Here is a 16,930-nt window from a genome sequence, read left to right as displayed (position 1 = left end):
GTTCTGCCAGTGTCTCCCTTGTCTTAACCTTGTTTAGGTCTTTTATATTAAAAAATATTTTAAGCGAAATTACCAAGTTTATCCTTTGTGCTTTGGCTGTTATCTGTCTTGATCAGCAAGTTTTTTTCCAATGTCAAAGGATTTTTTTTTACCTATATTTTGTTCTTGCTCTTTATGGGTTATTTTATATGAAATTTGAAATTCATCTGACCCTCATTGGCATAATTACCAAGTAAATTCCCCGATCAAGGAAAATAAAAGTGGAAAACAAAAGGAAAATCTGGTAAACTGTGTTATGTATAGTTTTCACTGTAAGTTCATAACTAAACCTTGAAGACATCTTCATGTTTAAATGTAAACAATGGGTCTTTTAAGCAATAAAATCCACATCCACCATGGTTTGTGGTATGAAAGTTAAGCCTTTCTTACTGATTTCTTAGAACATATATCAGAGTTCACTTACATGAATTCTTTGAGAAAGAATCACTTCTAAGTAGGGTTACAGCCTCACTTCCTGTGTATGTGTCTGCCGCAGTCTACGTAAGTGGCGCTCTGCCGCAGTCTACGTAAGTGGCGCTCTGCCGCAGTCTACGTAAGTGGCGCTCTGCCGCAGTCTACGTAAGTGGCGCTCTGCCGCAGTCTACGTAAGTAGTGCGTAAGTCCAGAAATGGAGCCCTAGTGGGACAGTGGTTAAGCATTTAAGCGTTTAGCTGCCGACCGAAAGGTCTGCAGTTCCAATCCACCAGCCTTTCCTTGGAAACCCTATCGGGCAGTTCTATTCTGTCCTACAGGGTCGCTAGGAGTTGAAATCCACTCGATGGCAATGGGTTTGTTTTTTTTTTTTTTGGTTTGGTTTAAGTCCAGAAATACTTTGACATTTTCAAAACAGTTAACATAGGATTCGTTTTACTTTCAGCAATTCACAGAAGCTGTGAGTCCTTCAGTGTCACCCCCTTCAGCTTTGCCACTGGAACTGCTTAATAACGCTGTGGCTGCCTTCAGTACCTTGGAAGACCTTATTCGGTACCTTGAACCAGATAGATGGCAGCTGGACTTGGAAGATCTGTACAGGCCAACTTGGCAACTTCTTGGCAAGGCATTTGTTTTCGGAAGAAAATCTAGAGGTAAGCTCTTTCTTCAGACTAGAACCTTGTTCAGTTGTCTTAGTAGCTAATGTTTCTGATTCCTCTGCCATCGCTTCTAAATGGTAGTCTGAAATTCTTCAGTGATATATTTAAATAGTGTACTTTCTTAGTCATTTGAGCATATTTACATATCACATAATAATTCATAGGAAAAGAGCCACTTAATCACTCAGCGAGTTTGGAAGATTAAAAGGTATACTTCTGCTGAATATACCTGCCATTTCTTTACTTCAAAAGTATCAATTTGATGTAAAGACTTCCATTGCATTCCATGAGGATCATTGTTTACTTAAACCTAATATTTGGGGTATATTGATTTAAAGGCTCAGGAGAATGATTATAGATGCAAAGCAGATCTGAGGTTAGAAAAGGCGGAAGCTGTATAAAAATCGTTAGGGACCATATCTCCCAATTATCAGGGTTATATCCATTTCCATTTCCTAAGCGTGGAAACATTTCTAAATATTATGAAAAATACCAAAGGCCCACCATAAAATAGAATTCATTGTTTCCAAGACAGAATTCAAAGCAAGAAAATAATGACGGAGAAAAGCATACCATAATTTTTCTCTTTATAAATTTGCTCGTGAAATGATCACTTTTGACAATATGAACATATCTTCTTTCAAGAGAGAAATTATACCTAATTCCACACAGTCAAGAAATTGGAAGTAATATTAACTCATTTTTTAATAAGGTCAGCAAATATTCCTGGTAACGTTGGCATTAGAAAGCATCCCTGTCAGATACAAATGAAAATGTAACAGGAATAACTGAAAAATTATAACACACTCAAAAACTGTTTCCGTCTACCAGAAACCTTGAAATCTACCCAGGATCATTTTAGAGAATAACACCACAGCCTGGACAATTTATGTGAAGCAAATAACGTTCAGTTAATTTGAGCTGTTTACAAGGGCAGACTGCACCAGGCTTGTTCTTCTAAGCCTTGTCAGAAAGATTACTGGATTTCTGCCGTTTCCTGCACTGAGTTGCAGCCCTTTTGGGTCTTGAGATGTCATCTTAGCAGGTCCTGTTCAGGCTTGCCCAACCATGGTATTTTGCTATGCCAACAGACATGGTTTCCTCTCGGCGATATTTGAAATTGGTGTTCAAGCGCGTGGGTAGCTGAACCTGGTATAGATGCTGAAAGCTGTTACGTATTTATAAGATTTGACCTTGATAAATAACTTGATGAATAACTTTTGGACAACACTTCCTTTCCCTCCCACTTGGCACAGGAAAATGAAGATCTGCAGGGCAAGCTGAAACACCCATGAATAGAGCCCTTGTTACCAAGCTTGATGTATGTTATCATGTAGATCTGTATGAAGCAGTGGGAGTAAAAAGGTTCTAAGCTCAGATCTAGCTTTTTGACAGCTGATCTCTGGATCGGAGCCTAAAAACTTGTCTTCTAGCCATGACTTTCTGCCTAAAGCTCTGTGCACAGCACTCAGTGAATTTTCAGCCAGAGGCGTGCATGGATTTAAAAGCATCCAAAGCATCAGATCTTTCAAATATTCATTTAGCACTTCCCAAATTGAAGCACTTTGCAGTTTGCCAAAACTATTAACGTTTTAAGTGAACAGTAAGTGTGAGAAAATCAGTGTATATTTTTGGAAGTTTACATAAACTAAAATGCAGGTGTGGGATAACATCTGTATAGACAAAGCCAACTCCCTGCCTGAAAGTCTTTCTACAAAGGAATGAAAAGTCAAACTTTTAAAAGCTTCTAATTAGACATTGAAATCGATTTTCCACAGAATAAACATATCACAGTGTTACCACATTCATCTTAGAAAGCCCACCCTCAGACTGCCTTACAGTAATAGGATATCCTTGGAATGACTGTCTTGAAGAAGTAACAGCTAACAAAGTAAAAATGACCATAGGTTTTTGTTTTGTTTTTTTTAGTTAGTAGTACCCTTTTTAGTAAAAACATAATATTTGATGAATCAGAACAAGAAAATTTGCACTACAAATAATGAGTTTCCTTGGTGCTGTGCTCAAAATCATCATTTTTTAGAAAAAAAAAAACTAATACATACATCTAAAGAGGTTTTATGAAAAAGAAAGAGCCTGAAGGCTAAGTTTTACTTTATAATATTTTGCAGAGGGAAAAGTCCATAATAATATAGTAAAACTATAAAAATGCATGTTGGAACATAAATTTTCTTTCTCCTTTTTTTTCCTTTTCATCTTTTTTTGTTTAGAAGTTCTAGACAGTGTTTGGGGAATTTATGATATCATATTATCCTCACATGACCTATTTTAATGATGACTTTGAAGCCTTAAAAATGGGAAGCATAAATTTCAAATATGACGTGCCAAATTTAAAATCTGTAATTGTATTTTTCTCACACTGTGGTCTGCGTTAATACTTTTTTGTCTCCTTCCTTCCTCTGGTTCACTGGTTTTCATTCATACCTTGCTACTAGAGGGGAAAAAAAAAAAAACGTATTTTCTAAGTCAGGCTTAACTAGTACTTAAAAAGGGCTTTTGACTTTTGTGTCAAACATGATAAATGAGTGGGAGCCAAGTTGAAAGTGTGTTTAAATTTTCACATTGTAGCAGGTATCATAACTTAGTTCACTTGGGAAATCTGTCTAACCTTTTATTATGGTTAAGTAAACATTTTAAAGCGAACATATGCAGTCTCTTTTTCTAGTTTCGTGAAATAGTGTGTTTAAAACTATTTGAGGTAGATGACTATCCTTTGAAGGGTAAGAGCTTCATTCACATTCTAAAGAAGTATATATCTTAAATAAGCTTTGAAAAATTTACCACCAGGCTTTGTGTGTGTGTGTGTGTGTGTATATGTATATGTGAGCTGTAAGTTTTTTCCCTCCTTGCCCGTACTAATTTTTAGAGAACAAATTCAAATAAGTTCACATACAGCTTTAAGAATAAATGAGGAATGTGTGTATATACTATTATTTCCGCAAAATTAAATCAGGTAAAATATGTGACATCATTTAATTATCTCATTAATTTTATTATGGATAAGTGGGTCATTTCATGACATTCAAAAAATGAACCCATTTGTGCTTAAATATTTAAAAGCTTTATTTTCACAGGATCATTTTTCAGATAAAAAAAATCTTTAAATAATCAAAAAGATTTTCTATAAGGTTGGAAAAAATAATTTTTTAGCTGAGTAAGGTGTTGAAGTGTACTGACCAAATTAGTCTTTTCCGGGTGCTTTTCTGCACTTGATGCAGGTTTTAACATATCATCTAGCTATGAGTTCATAATTTACAGTCACATATACATAGTTTTATAATAAGAAAAAATAGTTTTGTAATAGAGTCCTTCAAAATACTTAAAATTGGCTCCCTTTGACCTTGTAGAACAACTTGATCACATGTAGAACTATAATGTAGCCAAGAAAACAGGCATTTGGTTACTTAATTACCCTGTCATTTTTAAAGTATTTAAAAATTAGCACTTAATATTTAAAATTAGATTATGTAGTGATTATTATTTGAGCTGTTTTTAGCCAGAAAATAGCATTTTCTTTTTTTCTAATCATGTTTTTAATGATTTAAATATTATTGAAAATGTATTTAGCCTGATGTATAATCGACTTGACAGCAATAGGTTATGGGTGTTTTTATTATATTTTAGCTAATGTTCTTAAATTTAAAAAAAAAAAAAAGCTCCCTATTCTTGAAAAAAAAATCCTGAAGAGTTAAATGTTATCAAAAAATCTACAATTTCATTGGAATTTTTTAATTTGAATATTTCTAGGAAAAAAGTTGTATTTCAGCAGAAATTGAAACTATATTAGAGGTGTTTACCCTAATAATAATTAACTTCTATCCATATGTTATGTAGAAATTCTGTTTAACGTGGCATGCTATTTTGCTATAATTTTCATGAAACAGTATCATTTTGTAGTTAAAAACAATGGTTCTTTGAGGATTTACTGAGACAATCTGATGAAAGGATATTTTGTTTGGTCTTCACAAATAGGTATTCTTTTAAAGAATAAAGCACAGCACAGTTAACCAACTTGCTGAAAGAACAGAGACAATGGTTATAAACTGAACAATTCTCCAGTCTTTCAGAAGGAAAGATAGAAATCTGCAGGCGTCTGCTCAGCCCGAGTCCCCAGAAGCACGGCCTCCGCGCTGCAGAAGCAGCGCTTTCTGACAGTGTCCGCTGTTGTAAAACGCAGCGTGGGTTTTTCATCATGGTCCATTCAACTGTCCTCAAAAAATGACATTTTCTTCATTCTTTTTGATGTTTTATGATTTTTATTGCCATAAAGATTATAGAAAGTTCATTGAAAAGTTTCCTAAAGCTGTTCTACGTTAATGACATGAGTTGGTAACCCTTTTTAGTCAAAGTATTCATCATTTTACCTTCTATTCTTCCCTCCAGTGCTCTCCTTGTCTACTTTTCTGCTAAAGTTGAGAGGTGTAGCCCTCTTCTCTGTAAAGCTTCCTATTTATAGCTCTCAACTGTTTTGTTGGCTCTGTTCTTAGCATTGGCATCACTTTATTGGTCCCTAAGTCATAATGAAGCTCTGTTTGCTATAAAATAGAATCCTACTTGCAAGCTTTATATCACTAAAACATAGTTAAAAGACAAAGGAATGTTGTTAGGGCGATTGTTCATGATTACTACATTTCCTTATGAAACGAGTTTAGTGATATATATTCAGGCTCAAAGCATGAATGTTTATTTTCCTTTGCTTTTTTTTTTTTTTTTTCTTTTCTTTTCTGCCATTTAGTGGTGGATCTGAACCTTCTAAAAGAGGAGGTAAGACTATACAGCTGCACACCTCGTAACTTCTCGGTGTCCATAAGGGAAGAACTAAAGAGAACAGATACCATTTTCTGGCCAGGTTGTCTCCTGGTCAAACGCTGTGGTGGAAACTGTGCTTGTTGTCTCCACAACTGCAATGAGTGTCAGTGCGTCCCAAGCAAAGTTACGAAAAAATACCATGAGGTAGGTATATGTCATTTTCTTTTCGGTTTCCTTTGGGTGCTTTTTGTATTGAAAAATAACAAAGCAGTGATTCTGAAATTCACTGTAGTGAGTTTAGGTTTAGAAAAGAAATGTGGCATTCATTGAAAAAAGCAGGGCATACAAAATATTTTGTTTCCATTTTTAAAATTAGAACACCTAATTAAAAATGTCAAACGTTAAGAATTTAGAAAGCTTATTCTCTTGTGAGTGAAGTTCTCATCTCCCACACAAAAAAAGAAAGTCTGTTCTGCAGAAAACAAAAAGTGGGTGGAGCGTTTTAACTTTTAACATTTTAAAACGTGAAGTGAAAATATTTTAAAGACAAGCTTAGAGATAAATGATTGTCTATTTGGAGAAAGGAGACCTTTGATATTTGTTTCTCTATTTGGGGCGATATAGGCAAATAAATCACAATAGGACATACTCATAATTTTACCAATCTTCCTATTATTCGTGCTGCGTGTTAAACCTTTTACTAATACTTCATTCTTTCATCCCTCTGTTCTCTAAAATTAGGGAAAATGCAATATTAAATGTTAGTAATTGTTGTTGCTTAGAGCCTTAGGAATCTTAGAACTTACACACGCCAGATTTCATTAGTGCTGGAACATTCCCAATTATTTCCCACTGTCTGCTGATAGACAACCAGATTTTGTAACAGGCATACATCAGGAACAATGCCCGTGAGTCAACTTTAACTTTAGAAAAGATTTACCTTATACTAAACCCAAATCTGCCTTCCTGTGACTGCATTTTATTTTACGTAACAGTACAGAATAATCTCTACGTTAGAAATAAAATGGTTTTAGCGCACATAAAGGCATCACTGGAACCTAAGACATCTGCTAGCTAATCTAAACATGCCCGTTTTCACAGGCTGCCCTTTGTATCGCCTGGTTTTCCTGCCCTTCACCATTATTGTGCTGGCAGCTGGGAAAGTGGGAAAAAGCCCTGGGTTCTAGAAAAAAAGGCACCCTGTCCAGTCCTAGACCTACCATGAACTTGTGACTGTCAGCAAGACACTTAGCCTCTTTAAAACAAGTGTGGTGAATATGATAATCTCTCAGGTTTTTCCTAGCGGTATTATTCTGTATTAATTTCTGAATGGCGGTCTTTTAAAAAGGTGGCATCCAAAACTGGAAAATCTGTGATTAAAAATAGGTCTGTTGACTGTCACTCCTTGTGTTCTGCTTTCATTTCCACACCACGTGCTTCTAAAACTTCTTTTGCTGGGAACTAAGCTCACTTCGGTTTTAAGAAGTGAAGTCCTGAGCGCGGTAGCTCCAAGTTGCTCCAGGCAAGGTGAGCCTGGAGGCCAGCCTTACTGCTGCTTCGCAAAGTTGGAATCTAGACAAGAACAAGCCCTTAACACAGTAGTTCTAAAACAGGAGTCTCAAATTAAAATGCCTTACAGGCTCAGCAGATATTAGAGTTGCCTGGTCTAATATAAAAGGATGTGTGGTGAGAATATGAATTACACTGGAGTTATCTTTTCCCACATAAACTTATTCAATTTTGAAGTTTTCAAAGCATATCCTTAGTAAATAAAGTATATCTGGGGACCAGATTTAGCCATCAAGTCTTGAGTTTATAACCACTATTTTAGAAGCTCATCTTCCAGCACTGTATCAGTGTTCCGCTGCTCTTCATAAGGCTTTCAATGGCCAGTTTTCTAAGAAGTAGATCGCCAGGCCCTTCATCCTAGTCTGTCTTAGTCTGGAAGCTTTGCTGAAACCTGTCTGCCGCGGGTGACTCTGCTGGTGTTTGAAATACCAGTGGCAAAGCTTCCAGCATCACAGCAACACACAAACCCCCACAGTATGACAGACAGACAAGTTGTAGTCAGTCGTCATGCTTGGTAAAGTAGAGGGTCAGGAAAAAAGAGGGAGACCCTCAAGGAAACAGATTGACACAGTGGCTGCAAAAGTGGGCTCAAACATAGCAACGGTTGTGAGGATGGCACAGGACCGGGCAGTGTTTCGTTCTGTTGTATGAGTTAGAACCAACTCAACAGCACCTAACAACAACAACATTCTAAGAGCTATGAAACCCAGCCCAGTCATATTAGCTTTTTTAAAACAAGCTTACCTAATGTTGAGCCTGTGTCGTGTTTGTTGTCAACTAAATCAATCCCTAGTTCAATCGTGTTCTTCTCCATCTTATATGTATTTTTAAAGAATAACATTAGTTTTAGAGTTATTCAGAAAGTTGCTATGGAATATGCAAAATCTGTTTCAGTCTCCGGTAAAACTTGTTTCAGTCAGGGCTATGAATAACTATCTGTAGATTCAACAGACTTCTTCCAGCTTGACATTAATCCATTATTTCCCAGTCTTTGGTTAGGGTTGCTTATATGTGTGTGTGTGTCCGTGCATGGACTGTATGTTTATCCATATAATGCCCGCCATCTACATTTTTTTTTTTGCCAGCCATGCCCTCCCCCCCATGAGGTATTTTCATAAGTGCTGCTATGCCAATTTTTTACATGTTGCAGTAAAAAGATTAGCATGACACATTTATGAAAACACCTCACAGGGTGGGCATGGTTGGCAAACAAACATGGAAGGCATGCTTTATTTGCATAGAATATGGTAAACACACATAGATACACATATGAATATGTTTATCTAATTATATGATCATCCAGTGCAAACGTCTCACAAATATCTCAAATGTATGCATAAATGTTATTACAGTCACCTAATCCACATTGGTCATAAATATCTCCGATAATAATCACGTCTTGATTTTTAAAATGCTTTGGGGAAACAACTCTAATAATTCATATTAGGCCTACATACTGACTATTCACTACCCTCTCAGCCTCTGCTCGCTCATGTGTAAAATAGGGTAATAACTTATAAATTGTTTCATAGAATTCTTGTGAGTTAAATATGTAAAAACATTATTATAGTGGCTGGCACCCAGTGAGCATTCAGAAAACGTTAGCTAATTAACCTCTGATGTGACCAGCTACTCCGAATGAGATGTACGTACTCTGTTTAAAAAAACAAAACAGAACAACAACAGCAATAAACACTCTTAAAGACTTGACTTGTGCCTTTTTGGATTAATATAAAATTTCAGGTATAATAGGTTTTAAATGTTGTTCTATGAATATATCTGTGTCACACAGAGAAAGCAGAGAAGCTAAACAACTCCGTGTTATTATGTGCTCTGCTCTCTGTTCAGAATCCAACAATATACAATTTCTGAAGCTTTATCATTTCTATTATAAGAAATAAAATCGAATACACTTAATAGGTGATGATTATCCATTACTTCAGTTGATCTTTTACAGAATAGATACATCTTCCATTTTGTCACAGTATTAAAAGGAAATATATTTATTATCAGTGTCTATTTTTCTATACTGTTTATTAAAAATTTCAGCTATCCAAATTGCAAATAACTTCATTTAATAGAGGCATTATTGTTCTTAAGCCAGACCTCCTTCTTCTGCACAGTAGGATCCAGTTGCAGAAAGTTAACTGTGACTGAAGCTGACGTCTATGAAGTACATCTAATCCATCTCATCGAGTTTATAGAGGACTTGAAGTATAGCCAAGAAAATTAATGAGTGGCATAATTGAGCAAACTCAGCTGTAGAGTGATCGTGTTTCCCGCCACGGTCTTCCTGGACTTGAGTGTATTGCTTCAAGTTTAAATATTATCTAGATGTGTGAATGAATGAATGAATGAAAAAAACAGCTAACAAAACGAATAATTGTGCATTAAAGATTTCAAAATATTCATTCAAGGTGAAGTCTTCTCTTGTGTAGTTAAATGAAAACAAAGGTGAGCTGAATCTTTCAATTTAAAGACTATTCTTTATTCTGAGACAGTGTCCTCCCATATTGTTGGTATTAAAATGTCATTTTTTAATGAAATAATAATGACAGTTTATGATAGTTTTTTTTTGGAGGGGTGGCCATATTTGTTTTTATAATGCTCTTTCTTGGCAAAATTAAGTATGATAACCCTTTGTCGGGCCTCAAGATTCTTTTCTGAAATTGACTTGTCCCAAAAGTCAAAAATTTTATGCATGAGGTGCATTGGTTGATCTTTAAAGGTGCCTTCAATTGTTCTCTTTCAGGTCCTTCAGTTAAGACCAAAGGTCGGTGTCAGGGGATTGCACAAGTCGCTCACCGACGTGGCCCTGGAGCATCATGAGGAGTGTGACTGTGTGTGCAAGGGGAACTCGGGAGGATAACCCAGCGCCGGCACGGTGGCCCCTCCCAGAGCGGCTCAGTTCAGGGGCTGATTCTGTTCCGGAACTGATCTTTATCTCCATCCACAATCTCTGTTGTTTGCTTCGGGGACCTTTCATCTTCAGGATTTACAGTGCCTTCTAAAAGAGGAGACACCAAACGGGGATTAGGAGTTGTGCAACAGTGCTTCTGAGACGAGGCCCAAAGGACAGGAGAAAGGTCTTTGGCTGTGGGGGAAAATGAACTGTTGTAGTTCACTGGCTAGTTGCAGAGCTACCATGTCCCTAATTCAGCTAGCTGTGTTCTGTATTTCAGTTTTCCTGGTAGGGCTTCAGTTAAAGTCAGCACAGGAAAAAAAAAAAAACTGGGCGTGCCAGTAAGGACCTGATTCTGTTGCCTTGCTTAATTCTAAAGCTCCGTGTTCTGTGCCTAAAATCACAGAAATCTGGAATCTTTGTCCTTATAGTCACATTAATAAGAGAGAATATTCTGTGTTCTACAAACTTGGTTTTTACAAAGGAACTGTGTTGCTATGAATTAAACTTACTTTGTGTCATGCTTATAGGAAGGACTGGATATTTCCGTATTTCTTATTAAAATCTCTGCCATTTAGAAGAAGAAAACTACATTCGTGGTTTGGAAGAGACAAACCTGAAGAGTGGCCTTGTCTTCAGTTTATAAGTTGCTTTATTTTATTGTGTACATTTTTATATTCTCTTTTTGACATTATAACTGTTTGCTTTTCTAATCTTGTTAAATGTATCTATTTTTACCAAAGGTATTTAATATGCTTTTTTATTACAACCTAGATCAACTATTTTTAGCTTGGTAAATTTTTCTAAACAGAATTCTTATAGCCAGAGGAACAAAGATGATATAAAATATTGTTGCTCTGACAAAAATACATGTATTTCATCCGCGTATGGTGCTAGAGCTTAGATTAAATCTGAATTTTAAAATATTGAAGTGGGAAATCAATAGAATTTGTAAGTTCTGAAGACTTTGAAAATAAATAAATTATAATATCTTCCACCCCTGTTATTGGACATGCAAATAAAAAGCAATATTTGCAAGTAGATATTCAGATCCAGTCATCACTAACCCCTAGCTCTCTTTTTGGGAAATAGGAGCCTAACTCAGAAGGCCATAAAGCACCTTGAAAAAAAGAGACTCACTTGACAGCTTCCTAACAAAGCGTGCTCTGGTGTGCTATAGGAACACATCCTATTTATTGTGATGTTATGGTTTTTATTATCTTTAAACTCTGTTCCATACACTTGTATAAATACATGGGTATTTTTATGTACAGAAGTATATCCTTTAACCAGTTCACTTAGTGTACTCTTTGGCAATTGAAAAGAAAATCAGTAAAATACCTTGCTTGTAAAATGCTTAAAATGCTTAATATCGTGCTTAGGTTATGTGGTGACTATGTGAATTTAAAACTGTATCAAATCACCAAATAAAGGAATGAGGCTATTTTGGGTTGAACCGGAGTGTGCTGTGTGCAAGATTTGTCTCTTAAACGCCATGATACAGAGTGATAAAATTTTGTGTAACCATAATTTTCATTATGCAAAAGTCTTTGTCAGTTCGAAGGACCGGTAGGAAAAGAGAACATTTCTGTTGAATGTTCCCAGCCTTTACTTTCCAGTACTTTCCAGGTATAGTTTTATTTCTCTCGCTGATCTTGATCTGGCAAATTAAATTGCAACTGACTTGAAAATTGTATGTTTACAAAATGCTCAGTGATAGATTATATCACTGTATGAAACTGTGGGGGAGAGTGGAGAAAACCTGTGACTGTCCCCTCAGATCTTCATTTTCAGTGGCAAACAGTGAGGTTAACATAAATTGATTTGGTATATGGGTTAATGTATTTAAATAACACGCTCCAAGATGTTGATCCTCAATGGCAGATGAAAACCGTATAGATCACTGCAGTCGGATCCACGGCCAATCATGGGGATGGCTCAGGACTGGGTAGTGTTTTTAACATTGTGCCTGGGGTTGCCATGAGTTGGGGCCAACTGGACGGTAGCTGACAACAACGCGTATCATATAGCTTCTTAACTATTCCCTGAAAGTACAGCAAAGGGTATTTCCCTTTTGGCTGTTTGCAATTGATCAGCATAGGAAAGGCTCTGTTAGCTCTTACAGTAAATTAACTAAAAAACTATTTGTCTTTAATTCAGCATTTCCAATCTTGGAATGAAATACCTTCTTTCTTTTTCAATTTTTAATAATTATGTTTTATTTACTTATAAAATGTTAAGAGCCAAAAGAAATCACGCTTCAAAGGTAGCAATTTCAGGTACTGTTGCCAGCCCATGAGCTGAATTAAGAACTCACTGAGTTTGCTTTGTATTTTACTAAAAATTAGTCTCTTAATGACACATGTATCCATAATTCCTTAGAATTACAGAAGTACTGATTGTATTGACCACAAAGGTTTGTATCAGATATTCGTGATTTCTGCCTTTGTTCCTGAGTGATGGACTATTTTTCCTAGTTTTCTTTTTTTCTTTTTTTTCTTTTTAGTGAAAGTGTAAGTCAATTGGCATAAGGCAGGCTTTCATGTCTATGTTTTTCATTCCTACACTCCCTTCTTCATCTAATAATCCTTACATGCACTTTGAAAAGGCACCATTAACAAAGGAGTAAGACTGCACCAAAAACCTCCTGGGCTGATCAAGTTTTCCTCATTGCCTCAGTCTCCCCCCAGCATTTGCTTATGCTATGATACGGTTTCAGAAAAGGCAGAAAATGTAAGTATTACACTTAGTAAAAGGAGGCTTGATGGCGCAACAGTTATATGCTCTGCTTTAAATTGCTCAGCTTCTAGCCAAAAGGTTGGCAGTTTGAATCCACCTAGAGGCTCTGCGATAGAAAAACCTGGTGATTTTCCTTAAAGATTTCGGATAAGAAAACAGTGGTAGGGGAAAAATTTAAAAAAAAAAAAAAAAATTTTTTTTTTTTTTTAAAAAAGACCTGTTATTTAAAAGGTTTTTTTATTAAGTCAAGACAATCATTTGGATGAAAATTCTACCAGCGTGCACCTGGCACAAGAGACTAGCAGAATCCACTGAATCATAGCCAGGGAGTAGCTAATATTCTATTACAGAAGGAAGTAAAGTTAAGAAAAATCCTAATTGGCTATTCATTATTACATCATTGTCGAAGACAGCATAACAAAACTGGGGGCTTTACATTGGTAGGTTTAAAGTGTTTTTGTTGACTAGTTACTATTTAGTGACCATAAGCAAGGGGGTTTTACAGGACCATAAGGGGATACATTTTACAGGACATCTGCCAGACATTTAGTTCTGCAAGTGCAGAGGTTACATAAATTCTCCTTGGGAACAAACTAAGAACATTGTTCTTGGCAGGTAGACCTGCCCTAACCAGTTTTCTGATTTTACAGGTTTTCTACACAAAAATGGGTTTCTGGGCCTAGATCTCATCCCAGCTTCTTTTACTCCGGTCAAGCGCCTCATATAGTTTTAGGATCTCTATATCATTCCCTTCTTTTGATCAAGGATTTAATTGAGCCGCCTTTGATTGCATTTATGGGCATGCTTTCTTCTGCATGAATTGTTGATATGCTGCTCCCAAGTGGTGGCTCAACCTTCATGGTTATGCATGCCTTATTTCTAGTATTAAGCTTTTTTGCCTATAGTCAGGGACCACCAGTACTTTGGTTGTTGGACAGCTCTGGGAAATTCAGCATGCTATGACTAAGCAGCCGACTTCAGTGATCTTAATGGGAGATGTCCTTAGCATGGTCTCTGTATCCTAGATAGTGGCCTGTCCTGCTTCAGGCCTTTAAATTCATGACTTAGTTACTTAGTTGGATACCATCTGGTTTTTCACCATGTGTATTGTTCACATATTGTCACCTGGGAGGGTCATAACTCAGAGACCTAAGGCAAATTAGAGGAATACCTGACCTTTTCATTGAAGCTAATATAGGGTGCAGGATCCATCCACTTTGTTACAGAAAGAAGTGGAACCAGTGCACATAAGTTGTTTTGCTGGTGGTGAACTTCTTATTTGAATATGCAATTTAAAACCCATTTAACAATAATAATTGCAATATTAGGATAACCAATCCAGTTTGTAATAACATTCTCAGCCATAACTCTATTTTGTGTGGCAGATGGAAGTTGTATACTCTAGTTCTACACAGTCTAGCATACTGGATCTGCTGGAGGCACCTGTCAATGTGACTAAAGTATGCAGAAAAAAATGATGTTCCTTATAGCGTGAGGTGATACCATAATTTTCCTCTTTAACAATGTTTGAAACTGTGTGTTTGGTTTCTTCATTGATGATAATCCTACCAACACTATCTCAGGTATCACTTCCATAACAATCATATAGGACAGAGTAGAATTTTCCCATAGAGTTTCCAAGGAGTAGCTGGTGGATTTGAACTGCCAACCTTTTGTTTAGCAGCCAACCTCTTAACCACTGTCCCACCAGGGTTCCTTTCAATGACAGATTTAGTAATTCATTTCTGTATTAGGCAAATCTTGGATAATTATTCAGTAGCATAATTAAAGGTCCTGAGTAAAAATTTAAAAGAATCTTTAAAATGTAAGCATATCAGTAAGTGATGATTACTTTCTCTTCATTATTTACCTCTTTTGACTCATTTTGCATTGTTAAACCTAACATACAATCCTAGCGAATACTCATAGCTTCCTGAAAATACAACATTCCCTCACATTTCTGTACTGTCACATGCTCTGTTCTCTTATTGAAACAGTGTTCTTACACTTACATATGTCATTAACTTCCTCTTAACACTACTAAAATGTTAATTATATCCTTTCGTACTCTGCCTCTGAAAGTATTTGCACACCCATTTACCCAAAATCCAATTTGTTTTATAACTGCTAAGCCGTTACAGTAAAATCTCATGCTGTGAAAATCTATATGAAATTCAAAGAAGTGACTTAAAATCTTGTTAGGAGCTATATCTTTTAAAAATAATAACTTCATCATTTTTAAAAACTATATATGAAATCCCAGTTGACTTTTTTTTTTAGAGAATTTTACAAGCTGATCTTAAAATTCATATGGAAATACAAAGGACCCAGAACAGCCCAAATTGTCTTGAAAAAGAGCAAAGTTACTACAAAGCTATAGGAATAGTGTGATACTGGAATAAGGATAGAAAATGGAATAGAATTGGGAGTCCAGCAATAAATCTTTATGGTCTTTTTTTTTTTTTTTTTTTGACAAAGTTGTCAAGACAACTCAGTGGTGAAAGAGGAGTCTTTTCAATAAATAATCTTGGAAACTGGATATCCCTGTGCAAAAGAATGAAGTTGAACCCCTCCCTACCTCATATCTTACACAAAAATTAATTCAAAATGAGTCTTGGACCTAAATGTAAAGGCTAAAACTTAGAAACTTAGGAGTAAATCCTCATGGCATTGATTATAGGCAAAAGTTTCTTAGATATGATATCAAAAGCACAAGTAAGAAAACTATATATATATGTGTGTGTGTGTGTGTGTGTGTGTATTTACACTAAACCAAACAAAAAAAACAAACCCATTGTCGTAGAGTTGATTCTGACTCATAGTGACCTGGTGGATTCTAACTGCCAACATTTTGGTTAGCAGCCAAGCTCTTAACTGCTGTGCCACTAGGGTTCCCATGTATACACTAACATTGTCAAAATTAGAAACTATTGTGTTTCAAAGGACACCATACAGAAAATGAGAGAATATGGTTGCAAATCATACAATTGAGAAGTTGTCAAGGATTTCATTTTACTTGAATTCACAGTCAACGCCCTTGGAAGCAGCAGTCAAGAAATCAAACAACATATTGCATTGGGCAAATCTGCTGCAAAAGACGTCTTTAAAGTGTTCAAAAGCAAAGATGTCACTTTGAGGACTTAAGAAGACTGAAGAAGAATTGATGCATTTCAGTTATGGTGTCGACAAAGAATATTGGATATGTGATGGACTGCCAGAAGAGCAAACAAATCTGTCTTGGAAGAAGCACAGCAAGAAGGCACCTTAGAATCAAGGATGGCGAGACTTTGTCTCACTTAATTTGGACCTGTTTTCAGGAGGGACCAGTCCCTGAGGAAGGATATCATTCATGGTAAAGTAGAGGGTCAGCGAAAGACCCTCAACAAGATGAATTGACACAGTGGCTGTGAGGATGGCACAGGACCGGGTAGTGTTTCGTTCTGTTGTTCATAGGGTCACTATGAGTTGGAACTGACTGGACAGCACCTAGCAACAACACATACCTGAATGTATAAGAACTCTTACAAATCAACAATAAAAAGACATAACCCATCATAAATTAGGCAAAGAATTTGAATTGAAATTTCTCAAAAATGTATATATTTATGCAAATGGCCAATGAATATGTGAAAAGACGGACTTCGTTAGTCCTTAAAAAAAAAAAAAAAAAAAAAAACCAGTGCCATCGAGTCGATTCATTAGTCCTTAAGGAAATGTAAATTAAAGCCACCACGAGATAACACTTCACACTCAATAAAGCTAGTTGCCATTAAGTAGATTCTGACTAATGGCATCCCCATGTGTGTCAAAATAGAACTGTACT

General features: G+C 36.1%; 1 protein-coding gene across 2 annotated transcripts in view; it reads left to right on the top strand.

Moving 5' to 3' along the window:
• Positions 1 to 11,824, top strand: part of PDGFC (platelet derived growth factor C) — a 272,436-nt gene extending 260,612 nt beyond the window's left edge. For both annotated transcript variants that reach the window (XM_003418499.3, XM_064267639.1), the window contains 3 exons: positions 917 to 1,124; positions 5,884 to 6,101; positions 10,219 to 11,824. In XM_003418499.3, coding sequence (XP_003418547.1) covers positions 917 to 1,124; positions 5,884 to 6,101; positions 10,219 to 10,335 — 543 coding nt within the window. In that variant the 3' untranslated portion in view covers positions 10,336 to 11,824. The remainder of the gene's footprint in view (positions 1 to 916; positions 1,125 to 5,883; positions 6,102 to 10,218) is intronic.
• The last annotated feature ends 5,106 nt before the right edge of the window (positions 11,825 to 16,930 follow it).

The sequence above is a fragment of the Loxodonta africana genome, chromosome 13 (assembly GCF_030014295.1).
Source record: "Loxodonta africana isolate mLoxAfr1 chromosome 13, mLoxAfr1.hap2, whole genome shotgun sequence".
NCBI classification, from domain to species: domain Eukaryota; kingdom Metazoa; phylum Chordata; class Mammalia; order Proboscidea; family Elephantidae; genus Loxodonta; species Loxodonta africana.
Note: the sequence above shows the minus strand (reverse complement) of the source record. Positions and strands in the feature narration are given on the sequence as shown.